The sequence below is a fragment of the Penaeus monodon genome, chromosome 2, assembly GCF_015228065.2.
Source record: "Penaeus monodon isolate SGIC_2016 chromosome 2, NSTDA_Pmon_1, whole genome shotgun sequence".
NCBI lineage: Eukaryota > Metazoa > Arthropoda > Malacostraca > Decapoda > Penaeidae > Penaeus > Penaeus monodon.
The window spans coordinates 6,496,881-6,511,437 of NC_051387.1; the positions used below are offsets into that span (position 1 = coordinate 6,496,881).

Genomic DNA, 14,557 nt, shown 5'->3' on the forward strand with positions numbered 1-14,557 from the left:
TGTTATTAACAGGCATTTTTATATATACATTATTCATATATTAGCTAAATCTGTTACCTTAGTCTAAATTGCATTGTATTGGCAATGAACATAACTGGGAAAAGTAATCCCTGAAAGCCGGGGAAAGAGCCGGCAAATACGCCTAAAAGTGCGACTCAAAATATTGCTAAGAGTATGACAATTTTTGACGAACATAATTATAAGAGTCTTAATAAGTCATAAAAACAACATGGTTTCAACACCTTCACTAACATAATGTGATGGGTTGGTGTTTTTGCCTCTCTCATTTTTTAAACAATAAAATCATTAATAAAGAAAATTCTATTGCAAGTCTCAATTTTAAGGATGAAATGAAGTAATATCAATGATCAGAATGTATATATTCTAGAGAAAAAATTAGTTGAGAGAAATTCGGTTTCTTTGTTTTTTCTGAGCCACAATTTATTTTTTTGTCTTTTTTATTATGAAATTACCATTTTTCCCCCTTCAATTTAGGCAGATTTTCTCTCCCAAACACCATAAAAATGAAGCTCTGATAACCAGAACCCAACAATAACATGAGATTAATCTCAGGAAGGCAATTAGTAACAAAATATTCTACGATAACATTCCTTGTATATCACTTCAATTCAGGCATATATCTGACTTGAATTCCATTTTTACAACCAATAGTTATTTTGTACTCCACCAAAATTCAGTTTTACAACATTCACTATAAACATTGGTATAAACACTGGTCAGATTCTGGCCAAGAGCTACAAAATTTACTTGGCTTTATGTTTCTGATGTGTATTATTACAAAAAATAGAACATGAAATGGAAAAAAAAAAATAATAATAATAAATAAATAAAAAAATAAAAATAATATAAAATAAAATAATAATGATAATGATATTTCATATAATAATTGCTTAAATAGTCTACTGTGAGTTAATCACAGAAACTGCACCGGATTTAATCATGTTCTATGGACTAACGAACTTTAAAGCATATCTCTCTCCAACTATTGTATCTCAGCATTTATCTTTACCATTCCTATTTTCTCCATTTAAAAAAAATTAATAAAGAAATGATAGTACTCCATCGCATAATCCACCTTCTACAGCTACTCGTTATTCTTTCATAGGAAAATTGTATTTTAACATGTGAAGGCAATTGTTTGTTGAGCATCAATAATCTCCTGCCTCCCTTACATGCCCAGGGGCCTCTCTGCAACAATGCCACCATGTTCGCACAACTCCTTTGCAATAGCTTCAAGGTCAGCAAAGTTCTTCTGGGAGATGTTGGATTTGACAGCTGTGAGGTTGAGCTGGATTCTGTCAGATGCCTGGTAAAAAAAGATGTTAAAAATCAGATACTAACATTGCAAAAATCATTCAATGTATTACAAAGTAGTAACTCATTAAGCTAACAGTGATTCACTATGTATTCATCTAACCAATTAATCAACCTAAAAGTCACTGTTGGCTCACCTCATTCACCCAAACACGTGCAATCTTTTCCTCATGTGCAGCAGATGGATAGTTCTCAGTGAGGGATCGTGATGCTCTCGAGAGGACCACAATGGAAGCATACATGTCGATGGCTGAGTTGGCCAGTCGGTTCAGCAGGAACTGGCGGTGGACAATGTCCTTTCCATGCTTCATAAGCAGGCCCTCACAGGTGTAGCCAAAGGCTTCCACAGCCTATAGATGCCAAAAATGGTGATTTTAATGCATGATTTTGCAACAAAGTATGCATGTGTTAGAATAATAGACTATACCAAATGATACTTAAAATATTAAGTAATATAATAAATCAAAATAATAGATAAATATTTTGCAATTTTCATTTCATAGGAAAAAATTAAATAAGGATTATTCAAATTAATAAATCAGCAAATAGAAAAGAAAAGGAAAGAAAGAAAGAAAGAAAAAAAAAACTCATGAGCCAACTCACTCTATTGAGAAGGGCGGCAGAATCAGAGAGGTTGGAATGGATACCCTCGATCTGGCCTCCATTGCCGAAACCAATTGCACGCTTTGCTCTCTTGGTGCCCTCACCCAGAATGAGGCCCATGTTGGCTGAGGGGTTCTTCAGGGCCTTCTGCAGCTCTTTCAGGTGGCCACCTGCATACTGGAGACCTGAGAAACAAAAGTGAAAAAGTTGGTTACAAAAATTTTCACTGGAAAATTTGAACAAAAGTATAAATATTTCTTTACTAAAGTCAACTTCAGCAAGCAAAATAATTTGTCTATAAATATACGTAAGAAGCACCCAGATAATTCTCTATTTCAAAGCTGTGAAATTAGTACCAGTTTTCTGAGCTACGGTCAATAACAAGATATTCACATTGACACTGAACATAGATGGCATGATATGTAATAGCTGTGGTGGACCGAGTCATGGATGGCAGTGTATGCCATATCCTTCACCTGGCTCAATGGAGGGAGCTCATCTTTCTCCGATAGACTTGGCATCATTTTATGAGATGCTATTAGATACAGGCATCTACAGTGAAGCTAACCATCCAATTTTTTCTAACTTTTGCTTGTAAGCTCTAGCTACATTTAAAATTCTGAACAATTTAGGTGCAACTGGGTAAACTACTCATGCCAGTAACTTCCCATTACTGGCACTTAGCCAATTTTTAGCACTGCAGTTGTTGGATCTCTATTGAAAAAGAAAATTAACAATACCAGACAAGTCTGGTCTCTGACCATACTAATAATAAATAGCTACCAGGACCCAGGGATAAGTATCTTATGTACTGGCTGCTTGCATGAACCAGACTGGCTTCTCTGGTAATATGGCCATCCCCTTGTCTTTCTATACCAAAAGTTAGAAAACTCTTTGATTATGCTTCTGGTTGCTGTATTTCCCAAGGGCAACATGCCAAAGTTGGCCATGGTGTCACTATGACCTATCTGCCCTTACAGTATTTTTTGGCCATGGCATCATCCCATGCCATTTATGACCAATGAGTTAAACGATTAACAAGAATTTGTTCTGTCTGATTATAAATGCACATCCTTAACCCATTGTGTCTTTGTTTACTGATTGTCTTTATACATAAATGACTCCACAAGTGTGTAATCAACACAGAGTCAATGTGCAAACAAATTTCACATAAGAAAATGACAATTGTGATCACCAGTCACCAATGGATCATATTACAAATAAATCACCATCTCATCCTATAACACACCAGTCAGTGCCACAAAGAGTCGCAGGATGTCATTGGTTCCCTCAAAGATTCTGAAGATGCGGAGGTCCCTCATAACTCTCTCAAGGCCGGACTCCTTCATGAATCCCATGCCGCCCATCACCTGGATAGCCTCATCGGTCACTGTCCAGGCTGCCTCTGATGCAAACACCTGGAACCAAGAGAGAGTGAAATTTAGTTTGGGAACTGCTTTAATTTCCCCCCCCCCCCCCTTCAGTTTTTCCTTCTTGTGAAGAGAGGAATTTACTGGATGTATGAAAAAATATTTCATACATTATTTTTGAAATTCTCAAAGAAATTTTAGCCTTCTAATTATTTCTGCCAGTTTCAAACATGCTTTGAAGAAAAATCTGCAGTAAAAGGCAAAGATACAAGTCCCATTAAAAGCTTTATTTTTTAAAACCATGAAAAGCTTTATTTTTAACATCCTACATTTTACAGGACAATCTGAATTATAAGATATTTCCAAATAAAGGTACTGCTTAATATTATTCCCAAAACAACTAGGACATCAAAATTTCCACATTTTATACATATTAAGTTGGGACATCAAGATTTACTAATTATACATCTTTTGGCATAAACCCAGGTCTTCCCATTCAAGTCATATTCAATCCCATAACATTTCTTACCTTGCTGATAGCTGCTTCAAGGTGATAGTCCTTTGAGCCAGAGTCCATGTTGCTGGAGATCATGTAAGCCATGGATTCAGTCACATAGTGTAGCATCGCCATGCGAGCCAGTTTCTCCTGCGGGTACAGATTTTTATTTATTTAATTACCTCTTGCCTCATATACCAAGGAATTGTAGATCCTTTTACAGGAAATGTTCTCCAAAAATATGTTTGCTCCAACACTATTATCAAATAACTGTGTTTTTGTGAATATTTCATTCAAATCCAAGGTGGCATTTTTTATATATAAAAAAATATTATATAGTTAATGTCATTCAAATCAAAAGTATAAATATAATGAAGTATGCTAAAACCAAAGCTGCAATCGCACACACATGAGGCCAACTCACATCCCAAACCAGAAACCAACCTGAATGGTCCCAAAGCTGTCGATCCTCTGGCCGAACTGGATACGACTTGTGGCAAAGTCAAGAGCCTTCTTGATGGAATATCTCATAGTCCCAGAGAGAGCACCAGCCATGCCAAAGCGACCATTGTTCAAGATTTCCATGGCAACCTGCAAGACAAAATAGCAGTAAGATATCATAAAACCTATAATGTACAAATGATACTGATTAAACTACATGTTGCTGTATCAAAATCAAAGCCTGAACTTCCTCACCTTAAATCCATTGCCAACACCCCCAAGCACATTCTCTACAGGAATCTTGGTGTCCTCAAAGTAGACCTCAGCGGTGTTTGAGGCTTTGATGCCCATCTTCTTCTCAGGGAGGCCATGCGACACTCCTCCAAATGCTCGCTCCACGATGAAGGCTGTTACCTTGTCCTTGGTGACGCCTGTAAGAATGGAAATTTATCTACTCATTTTCATGCTGTAAATCTTAGCTTCCAACCAGCAATACATAAATAGGTAAATACACAAACACTGTAAATAAAAAAACAAAAGGAAGAGCAAGGAAGCATACAAATATGCCCATACATTCATGTTTTTTTTCTCTCTCTCTTTCCTTCATTGTTTTATTTACAATATATTCTGCTTGAATCCTGCATACAAAAGCATACACACACTGATTGAAGATCCCTGTGCTTTTCACATAGCACCCTTATTGTATATACCTTAAATGTTTGTAATCAGATAATTAGGCTTTTTTATAGCATACTTCCTTCAAGATGTTAAGTCATAAAAACTTTGGTGAAAACAAGATGGTAATAAAGAATGAGAAAAGGAGGAAAATGAAAAAGATAGAAGAGGGTAAAGTATGAGGAAGAGGAGGAAATGTGAGAATTATAAAGATGACACAGACTGAGGATGGGAGGACGTAAATGAAAAAGCTGGGGGAGGAAAAAGCCAATGGAAGAGAAAAGAAAGACACTGAAAGTGAAGTAGGAAGTATGAAGAAAAAATCAACCAAGAAAAGAAAAGAAAGAAAGAAAGAAAGAAAAAAAAACTAAAAAGAATAAAAAGAAATAAAGTCCCTTAAAAAATAATAAAAGATATGGAGAAAAAGAGGAAGGATTAAGAAAAAGACCTTTAACAGAATCTAACTCACCACTCTTAGGATCGGTCACAGGAGTCTGAGCAAAGACAGTGAAGACCTCGGCCAGGCCTCCATTGCTGATCCAAATCTTGGATCCATTAAGGACATAGTGAGAACCGTCCTCAGAGGGCACAGCGCGAGACCTGATAGATCCTGCATCTGATCCGCTGGAAGGCTCAGTCAGGGCAAAGGCAGCCATGGTCTCTCCTGATGCACATTTAGGCAGATATTTGGCTTTCTGCTCTGGGTTGCCAGCAATAAGGATGCCCTGAAAATAATAACTTATAAGTGTACTGACAGGTATAAAACATCTATCAAAATTTTAAAGACTTTGATAATAATTAGAGTTTTGCATTATATTTGGTTATGCAATACTGAATAATATGATGTCCCTTAAAACAATATCATCAATTAAACAAGAAATTATGTAATGGAAGAGTTACTTAATAAAGAGTTACACAATATTCAAACATTCAAAATCAAAGAACAAAAAATTATATATGTATGAAAATATGGTTTAATAAAATGAGAACTAGAAAACCTTATAATATGCAGTATAAAATCAGAAGAGAAAAGCCAGGAGATAAGTATACAAGAAGAAATGGAGAGAAAATTAGACAAATCAGTAAAAAGAAAAAAAAAAGAAAGAAAGAAAGAAAGAAAGAAAAAAAAAACTGTAGAAGAAAAAAAAATAATAATAAAAATAAAAAAGGAAACACACACACACACACACACACACACACACACACGCACGCACGCACGCACGCACGCACGCACGCACGCACGCACGCACGCACGCACGCACGCACGCACGCACACAACACAACACACACAAAAGAAAGACCACAAAGACAAGATAAGAAATCATACCCACACTTGAGCAGACTGCGACCCTCTCCTCCCCAATCGCTCACCTTGAAACCAATAGACTGGTGAGCGCCCAGAGTGATGCCAACACCAAGGTCATGTGATCCTACAATCTCCACCAGACGTGCATACTGGGTGTTGGTCAGTCCAACTCCACCCAAATCCGCTGGTACCTGGAAAATCAATGAGTCATTATATGCATGGTAATGATAAATGATGTTAGTAGCATTTTGATGATCTTTCTCTGACAGTATTGTGTGGTATTGAGGTTATGACATTCATGGTGTCAATGTCAATGGTATTTTATTTTATTTTATTACAGGCAAAAGAAAGGATAAGCTGCTGTGACATTTCTTAAGATATTGTTCATTACTTCTAATCACTATGAGCCACTGAGAACACTAAGGTCTATTTCTGTGGGATAGGGAGGGAGGGAGGGGAAAAAAAAAAAAAAAATCCACCAAAATTACTGCTTTTTAAGTAGTGCTACACAGTCAAAAGTGTACATAAACTACCACATTCACTGCTTATTGTAAACAAACAAATCAATAAACGTATAAGTAAATAATAATCAAGCTGATCTTCATTAAACAATCTGACAGGAGAAATCTGATAAAAAATAATACTATAAAACCCCTCACTTAAACAAGCATATACAGTATCTCTCTCTTTTCATAGAGCATATCTCTCTCTTTTCATAATTGTAGGAATTTGAAAAAATAATATCACAAATAAATAAATAAACAAATATAGGGAAAAATTAAATTGCAACCTACTGTAAATGGGGAAGTAGAGGAACCAGATTATTATTATTATTTTTTTTAAAGGGGGGGGGGGGGTAATATTTTGCAAATAATGCTTCATTAGCCATGACTGCAACTATCTAAGACAGCAAAAACAGGTAGACTTTATCCTGGGACTTTTTCCTTATTAAGAAGACGTATTGTGTCAACTGGCTGTGTTGGCCAAGTTTTCTCCAACCATATCCAAAGTATCACACCAATTCTCCTTCTAGGCCTCATTCTCCCTATACCAATCATACACCTAATTTTCCCACCTCTTCCTTCTTGTAAATGGGTTATAGGAGGTATCAATTAGTAACATGGCATATCTCAAGCCAACCCTATCTTATCCTCTTCCACATTCTCCCTTCACAAACCATGCTATTACATATTGTGTATTAACTCCTGATATAATGTGTTTTTACCATTGATACACCTAAACACTTATAAATACTTGAGAAAACATATATATGACTGCTTTATATGAAAAAATACATGTATATATAATTTTCTCTGCTATTCAAAAACTTTATATACATGGTTATAGTTAATTTATATACATTTTCATCCATACACACACTATGCATTTGATTTATGACATCGATATATACATTTTCCAGTGCAAACATTTTCAAGCTCTGGAAATATCATCAATCACAATCTGCCTTGGCAAAACTTGAAAAACTGAGCCTAATTTTGAACTTAGGAGGGCCAGACATAGTAAAGGGTCTGCAGCAAAAACGTGCCTTGCCCTAGGCGTGTAATTATAATGTAACCAATATGAGAGACTGGCTGGCTAGAGGTGTCTTGTGTGAGTAGTGGAACTTGTGCTTGGGGTACTGACCTGCAGACCAAAGGCTCCGAGCTCCTTCAGTCCTTCCAAAGTGTGATCTTCAACCTTCTCTAAAGCATCATTCTTTGCAGCATCATTGACTTCCTATAGTGTTCCAAGGAAAAGGAGAAGAAAAAAAAGGATCATAGAAAAAAGGTTAAAAATATATAAGAGGTGACTATATATCAATACACTTTATTCTTTCATGGAAAATACCGTATCTATTCTATCTTAACTAATCTTACATAAAAAAGTATATATATATATTTCATTCCCTCAGGGATGCAACAGTATCTAAATGATAACATCATCATCAAATAAAGACAGTTTTAATAAGTGTGTGCTTGGCACCAAACCTGCCTTCCAGCATTTTGAAGTCATAAGACAAATCTGTTTCCATGTAAATATCAAATCATATAAAAGCCACAACCACTCAAAACCCCTCCCCTCACCTCAAAGAACTTCTCTGTGGGGTCAACCAGCATCTCCAGTGTCTCCCTCTGCTCCTCTGTCAGGGTGTAAGGGTAGGGGATGGCCTGCTCAGTGACGGCTGCCCCACGGAACATGTTCATCACGAAGGACTTGTTCACCTCGATCTTTTTGGCCATGTTGCGCTCCTTCTGGTGGGCCTTTGAGGCTGCTGGCTGGGCTGCTGTAGACTGCAGCCTATAAGAAAGGAATTGCCGTGAGGAGAGGAGGGGAGAGGGGAGAAAAGGAAAGCAAATCTCTTGCTTTTAAAAAGAATTTTTATTACATAAACAGTAAAATATAAGGACTTTTCTTTAAAATATATATTTTTAATGTATACACCAATGACACATTTTTCCCCCCAAAGATACTGAGAAGCTAAAATAATACCATAATAATCATCAACTTCTAATTGTCTCTTTCTTGTCTAAGGTCATTCCTCTTCCAAACAGGATAAGATAATACCCATATCAATTTTCAAGGAAATCCAATAACATATATTGTTGTAAACAAACAAACAAAAGTAGCCCCACTGCATTTCTCCCCTGAACACATATCTTATTTATACATTCATCCAATGTGATAAAAACTTATCAACCTTGCTCCACATTACAGGTCAAGGTACAACATTTGCGTAAGACTAAAACTAACTGCCTAATATGAAACCCAGATTAGATAAGAGACCTGAATAAACTATGCGTAATCAATAATTCTTGGGTTCTTGGTAAGGGTAGAGAGAGAGAGAGAGGGAGAGGAAAAATGAAGGGAGGGAGGGAGGAGGGAGAGGAAAAATGAAGGGAAGAAAGGAGGGAGGGAGGAGGGAGGAGGGAGAAGGGAGGAGGGAGAAGAGAGGAGGAAGAGAGAGAGAAAAGAGAGAGAAGAGAAGAGAAGAGAAGAGAAGAGAAGAGAAGAGAAGAGAAGAGAAGAGAAGAGAAGAGAAGAGAAGAGAAGAGAAGAGAAGAGAAGAGAAGAGAAGAGAAGAGAAGAGAAGAGAAGAGAGAGAGAAGAGAGAGAGAGAGAGAGAGAGAGAGAAGAGGGAGAGAAGAGGGATATAATTCAAATCAACAATGCAATAAAAAAAAAAACCTTGGGGGAAAATAATTATATAAAAATTATATAAAAATACCTGTTGGCTCATCGCAGCTCCATGAACCTGTGGCAGATTAGCTGATATGTCTAAATGGCTGTCTAATTAAAAACACGGATTGCATAAAAGCTTCCCAAAATCCCTGTCAAAGAAGGAGTAAAGAAGATGACAAGAAGAGAAGATGACAAGAAGAGAAGAGAAGAGAAGAGGAGAGGAGAGGAGAGGAGAGGAAAGGAAAGGAAAGGAAAGGAAAGGAAAGGAAAGGAAAGGAAAGGAAAGGAAAGGAAAGGAAAGGAAAGGAAAGGAAAGGAAAGGAAAGGAAAGGAAAGGAAAGGAAAGGAAAGGAAAGGAAAGGAAAGGAAAGAAAAGAAAAGAAAAGAAAAAAAGAAAAAAGAAAAAGAAAGAAAGAAAGAAAAAAAATCTGCCTCTGACCCCTCTAGTCCACCCCCACCCCTATCCCTCCCCTTGGCAAATGACGCTGGCACTCCTCCAGAGACTACCTGTCGTCGTTGTGCTTCTCACATGACTGGCATGGGGCCATCTACCTCATCCTTCTCATAAGTCCGCCTCAGAGAAATATACAAATATCGCATTGTTAGGCAACCTGTTTCTTGTCTTCATCACACTTATCATATATACATAACAGGTATTGATATAAACACATATAAATGCAAAAGATATTATGAATAACAATATATAAACCCATCTAAACATCTGCAAAATTTGATAAAATGAAAACTGCATAATCATGATACCTTCCACCTCCCCAAGCTTAAGATACTAACTGAAGAAATGTGCCTCACGCTGAAGGCAGACCACTGTTTTTCATACAATAATGGCTAAGGGAAATACACTGAAGTCTATTAAACTTATGAAAATATTGCATGTGTAAAACGACTTTATAATCAATTTAAATGGTTACCCTAATTATTTACAAACTTCAATAGGAAATTCCATTAGTCCTCATTTCTATTACATTTATATAAAACTACAAAATGATAAACTATACTTCAATAAAATAACATGGCTGTATAATATAATCCTCAAATCAGATCAACCAGTCAAATGGCTTTAATACAGAACCACTGTGACAAGGATTTATACTCCTTGTATAAATAAAGCAAAGGCCAATGAACTCTGTCAGAGACTATGTATCTGGGCTAAAGATGTGCACAGGGGGAACTTATCAAAAAAGGAAATATAGCAAGAACAATTTTATAAATTGAGAGAAGAGGAGAAGGAGTAGGAAGAGGAGGAGGGAGGAGGAGGAGGAGGAGGAGGAAGGAGGGGAGGGGGAGGGAAAAGGAAGAGAAGAGGAAGAGGAAAGGAAAAGGAGGAAGGGGGGGAGGAAGAGGGGAAAGGGGGAGGAAGGGGGGAGGAGGAAGGAGGAGGAGGGGGAGGAGAAAGGGGGGGGGGGGGGGGGGGGGGGGGGGGGGGGAGGGGAGGAGGGGGGGGAGGAGAAAGGGGGGGGGGAGGGGGGGGGGAGGAGGGGGGAGGGGGGGGGGAGGAGGGGAGGGGGGGGGGGGGGGGGGGGGGGGGGGGGGGGGGGGGGGGGGGGGGGGGGGGGGGGGAGGGGGGGAGGGGGGGAAGGGGGGGGGGGGGGGAGGAGGGGGGAAGGGGGGGGGGGAGGGGGGAGGAGGGGGGGGAGGGGGGGGGGGGGGGGATGGGGGAGGAGGAGGGGAGGGTAGGGGAGGGAGGAAGAGGAGGAGGAGGAGGAGGGAGGAAGGGGAAAAAAGGAAAAAATCTGAGATGGTTTTAGGAAGGGGGAATAAGAGGAATTAAAAGGGAAAAAAAAAAAAAATAAAAAAAAAATTTTTAAAAATTTTAAAAAAAAAAAAAAAAAAAGAAAAAAAAAAAAAAAAAAAAAAAATAAATTTGAAAAAAAAAAAAATTTAAAAAAAAAAAAAAAAAAAAAAAAAAAAAAAAAAATTTTTTAAAAAAAAAATTTTTTTTTAAAAATAATTATTATAAATTTTTTTTACTTTTTCATCCTATCATTATTTAATTTTTATATAATATATCCCTAAGTTTATTATATTTTATTTTATATATTTCTTTTATATTATTTTATATATATATTATCTATTATTATTATTCTTTTTATTTTAATATATTTTTTTTTCTTTTTTATATATTATTCTTATATCTTTTTTTTTTTATTTTTATTTGTTTTATATTCTTTTATTCTACTTATATTATAATTTTATCTTAATATTAAAAATAAAAAATATATAAGTATAAAAATAATATATATATATTTTATTATTTAAAATTTTAATTATAATTTTATATATTTATATCTATATATATTATATTTTATATATTTATATTTATATATATATATATAATTAATTTTATATATATATATATTATATTTTATATTTTTTATTTATTATTATATTATTTTATTATTATATATTATTATATCTATTTTTATTAAACTTATATAAAAATCTTTTTTTTATATTCTTATAAAATTTTAAATTTTTTTTTATTATTTTATATTACTCTACTTATTATTATTATTTATTTAAAATATTTTTTTTTTTCTATTATATTATATATTTTCTTCTCTATCTATTTTTTCTCTTTTTTTTTTTTTTTTTTTAAAATTTATTTTATTTTTTTAAATTCTATTTTTTATTTCTCTTTTCTTTGTTTTTTTATTTTTTTTATTTTTTTATTTTTTTCCTTTATTTATTATATTTTTACTTTTTTTTAATTTTTTTTTTTTATTTTTTTTTTTTTATAATTTTTTTTTTTGAGGAGAGGAAGGGGGAGGAGGAGGAGGGGAAGGGGGGGGAGGGGAGGAAGAGGGGGGAGGAGGAGGAGGAAGGGAGGAGGAGGGGAAAGGGGGGGAGGAGGAGGGGAGGAGGAGGAGGAGGGGGAGGGAGGAAGGGGAGGGGGGAGGAGGGGGAGGAAGGGGGGGGAGGAGGAGGAGGGGGGGAGGGAAAGGGGGGGAGGGGGGGAAAGGGGGAGGGGGAAAGGGGGAGGAGGAGGAGGAGGAGGGGGAGGAGGAGGAGGAGGGGGGAGGAAAGGGGGAGGGGGGGGAGGAGGGGGAGGGGAAAGGGGGAGGAGGAGGGGGGGAAGGGAGGAGGAGGGGGAGGGAAAGGGGGAGGAGGAGGAGGAAGGGGAGGGAAAAGGGGGAGGAGGGGGGAGGGAAGGGGGAGGAGGAGGAGGAAAGGGGGAGGGAGGAGGAGGGAGGAGGGAGGAGGGGGAGGGGGGAAAGGGGGGGAGGAGGAGGAGGAGGGGGGGAGGAGGAGGAGGGGGGAGGAGGAGGAGGGGGGGAGGAGGAGGAGGAGGAAAGGGGGGGGAGGAAAGGGGGGGGGAGGAGGAAAAGGGGAGAGAAGGGGAAAAGGGAGGGGGGGAGGGGGGGAGGAGGGGGAGGGGGAGGGGGAGGGGATTTGGGGGGAAAAGGGGGTGAGGAGGATTTGGGGGGGGGAGAGGGGAGGGGGAAAGGAGGAGGAGGGGTAGGGGGAGGGAGGGGGGAGGGGGGGAGGGGGAAGGGGGGGGGAGGAAGGGGGGGGGTTTGGGGGGGGGGAGGAAAAAAGAGGAGAAAGGAAAGGGGGAGATGGAGAAGGATAGCTATTAAAAATAAAAGTTAAAAAAATTAATCTGACGATTAATACAGAAAAAAAAGGATAATTTAAAACAGGCAAAAATTTATAGAGTTTAAAAAAAATAAATAAATAAATTTAAAAAAAAGAAAAAAAAAAATTTTAACATATACATTTTGAATTTATAATATATATATATAGATATAATATATAATATATAAAATGTAGGGGGAAAAAAAATAATATATATAAAAAATATATATAAGGATTAAAAGAAAAAAAAGAAATAAAATAAAAATCTTATATAAAATATGGGGGGGGGGGAAAAAAAAAAAAATATATAATATAAATATATAAAAAAATATGGTAAAAATAAAAATTTTAAAAATTTATATATAAAATATAGGAAAAATTTTATAAAAATAATAATGGAAAATATTATATATAATTTTATTAAATTTTATAAAATATTATTATAAAATATTTATTATATGAATATATAATATAATAATAATAATAATACATTATATAATAAAAAATAAATATATATTTTAATATTTTATATATATTTTTATATATAATTAATATATATAATATAAAATATATAGAAAATATCTATTTTATATATAAAATATTAAAAAATTAAATTTTAATAAATAAAATATATATATATATATATATTTTAAAATATAAAAATATATATATTTTTAAAATATAAAATCTATCTATAAAATTTTAATATAAACTATATAATATAATTTTTATAATAATATAATAATATTAAAAATAATTTTTATATATATATATATAAATTTTTTATTTTATAAAATTTTTATAAAATATATAAATTTTTTATATTAAAATAAAAATGGTAATATATATATATATTTTTAAGATATATATATTTTATTTTTTATATAAAATATAAATATATTTTATATATATATTTAAATATATATAATATATATTTAAAAATTATATTATATAATATTTTATTTTATTATATATTATTAAATATTATATATATTTATATATATATATATTTTTATATATATAATAAAATTTTTATTTTATATATATTTTATCTAAAATAATATTTTAAATTATAATTTTATATATTTTATATATATATTTATTTTAAAATTTAAAATTTTAAAATTATAATTTTAAATAAAAAATATATATATATTATATTAAAATATTATATATATTATCTTAAATTTTTTATATATTAATTTTTATAATATAATATAATATATATATAAAATTTTATATTATTTATATATATTACTATTATTAATATTATTATATATATTAAACTATAAAATATATAATAATATTATAATATATATATTTTTTATTATAATTTTATAATATAAAAATATATTTTAAATATATAATTTAATATATTAATTATTATAATTTTATATATTTAATTTTATATTAAAATTATATATATATATAAAATAAAATTAAAATTTATATATATTTATATTAAAAAAAAAAAAAGAAAAAAAAATTAAAAAACCCAAAAAAAAAAAGAAAGAAAAATAACAAAAAAGAAAAAAATAAAAATATTTAAAATAA

At 34.3% G+C, this 14,557-nt stretch overlaps 1 protein-coding gene across 1 annotated transcript in view; it reads right to left on the bottom strand.

Annotated features, from left to right (window-relative positions):
• Window positions 1-271: 271 nt before the first annotated feature.
• Window positions 272-14,557, bottom strand: part of LOC119580640 (very long-chain specific acyl-CoA dehydrogenase, mitochondrial-like) — a 16,777-nt gene continuing 2,491 nt past the window's right edge. Inside the window, exons 2-12 of the mRNA XM_037928745.1 lie at window positions 8,311-8,524; window positions 7,871-7,963; window positions 6,292-6,417; window positions 5,390-5,645; window positions 4,501-4,676; window positions 4,249-4,395; window positions 3,838-3,954; window positions 3,188-3,356; window positions 1,939-2,123; window positions 1,473-1,685; window positions 272-1,327 (exon numbers count right to left, since the gene is read on the bottom strand). Coding sequence (XP_037784673.1) covers window positions 1,190-1,327; window positions 1,473-1,685; window positions 1,939-2,123; window positions 3,188-3,356; window positions 3,838-3,954; window positions 4,249-4,395; window positions 4,501-4,676; window positions 5,390-5,645; window positions 6,292-6,417; window positions 7,871-7,963; window positions 8,311-8,524 — 1,834 coding nt within the window. The 3' untranslated portion in view covers window positions 272-1,189. The remainder of the gene's footprint in view (window positions 1,328-1,472; window positions 1,686-1,938; window positions 2,124-3,187; window positions 3,357-3,837; window positions 3,955-4,248; window positions 4,396-4,500; window positions 4,677-5,389; window positions 5,646-6,291; window positions 6,418-7,870; window positions 7,964-8,310; window positions 8,525-14,557) is intronic.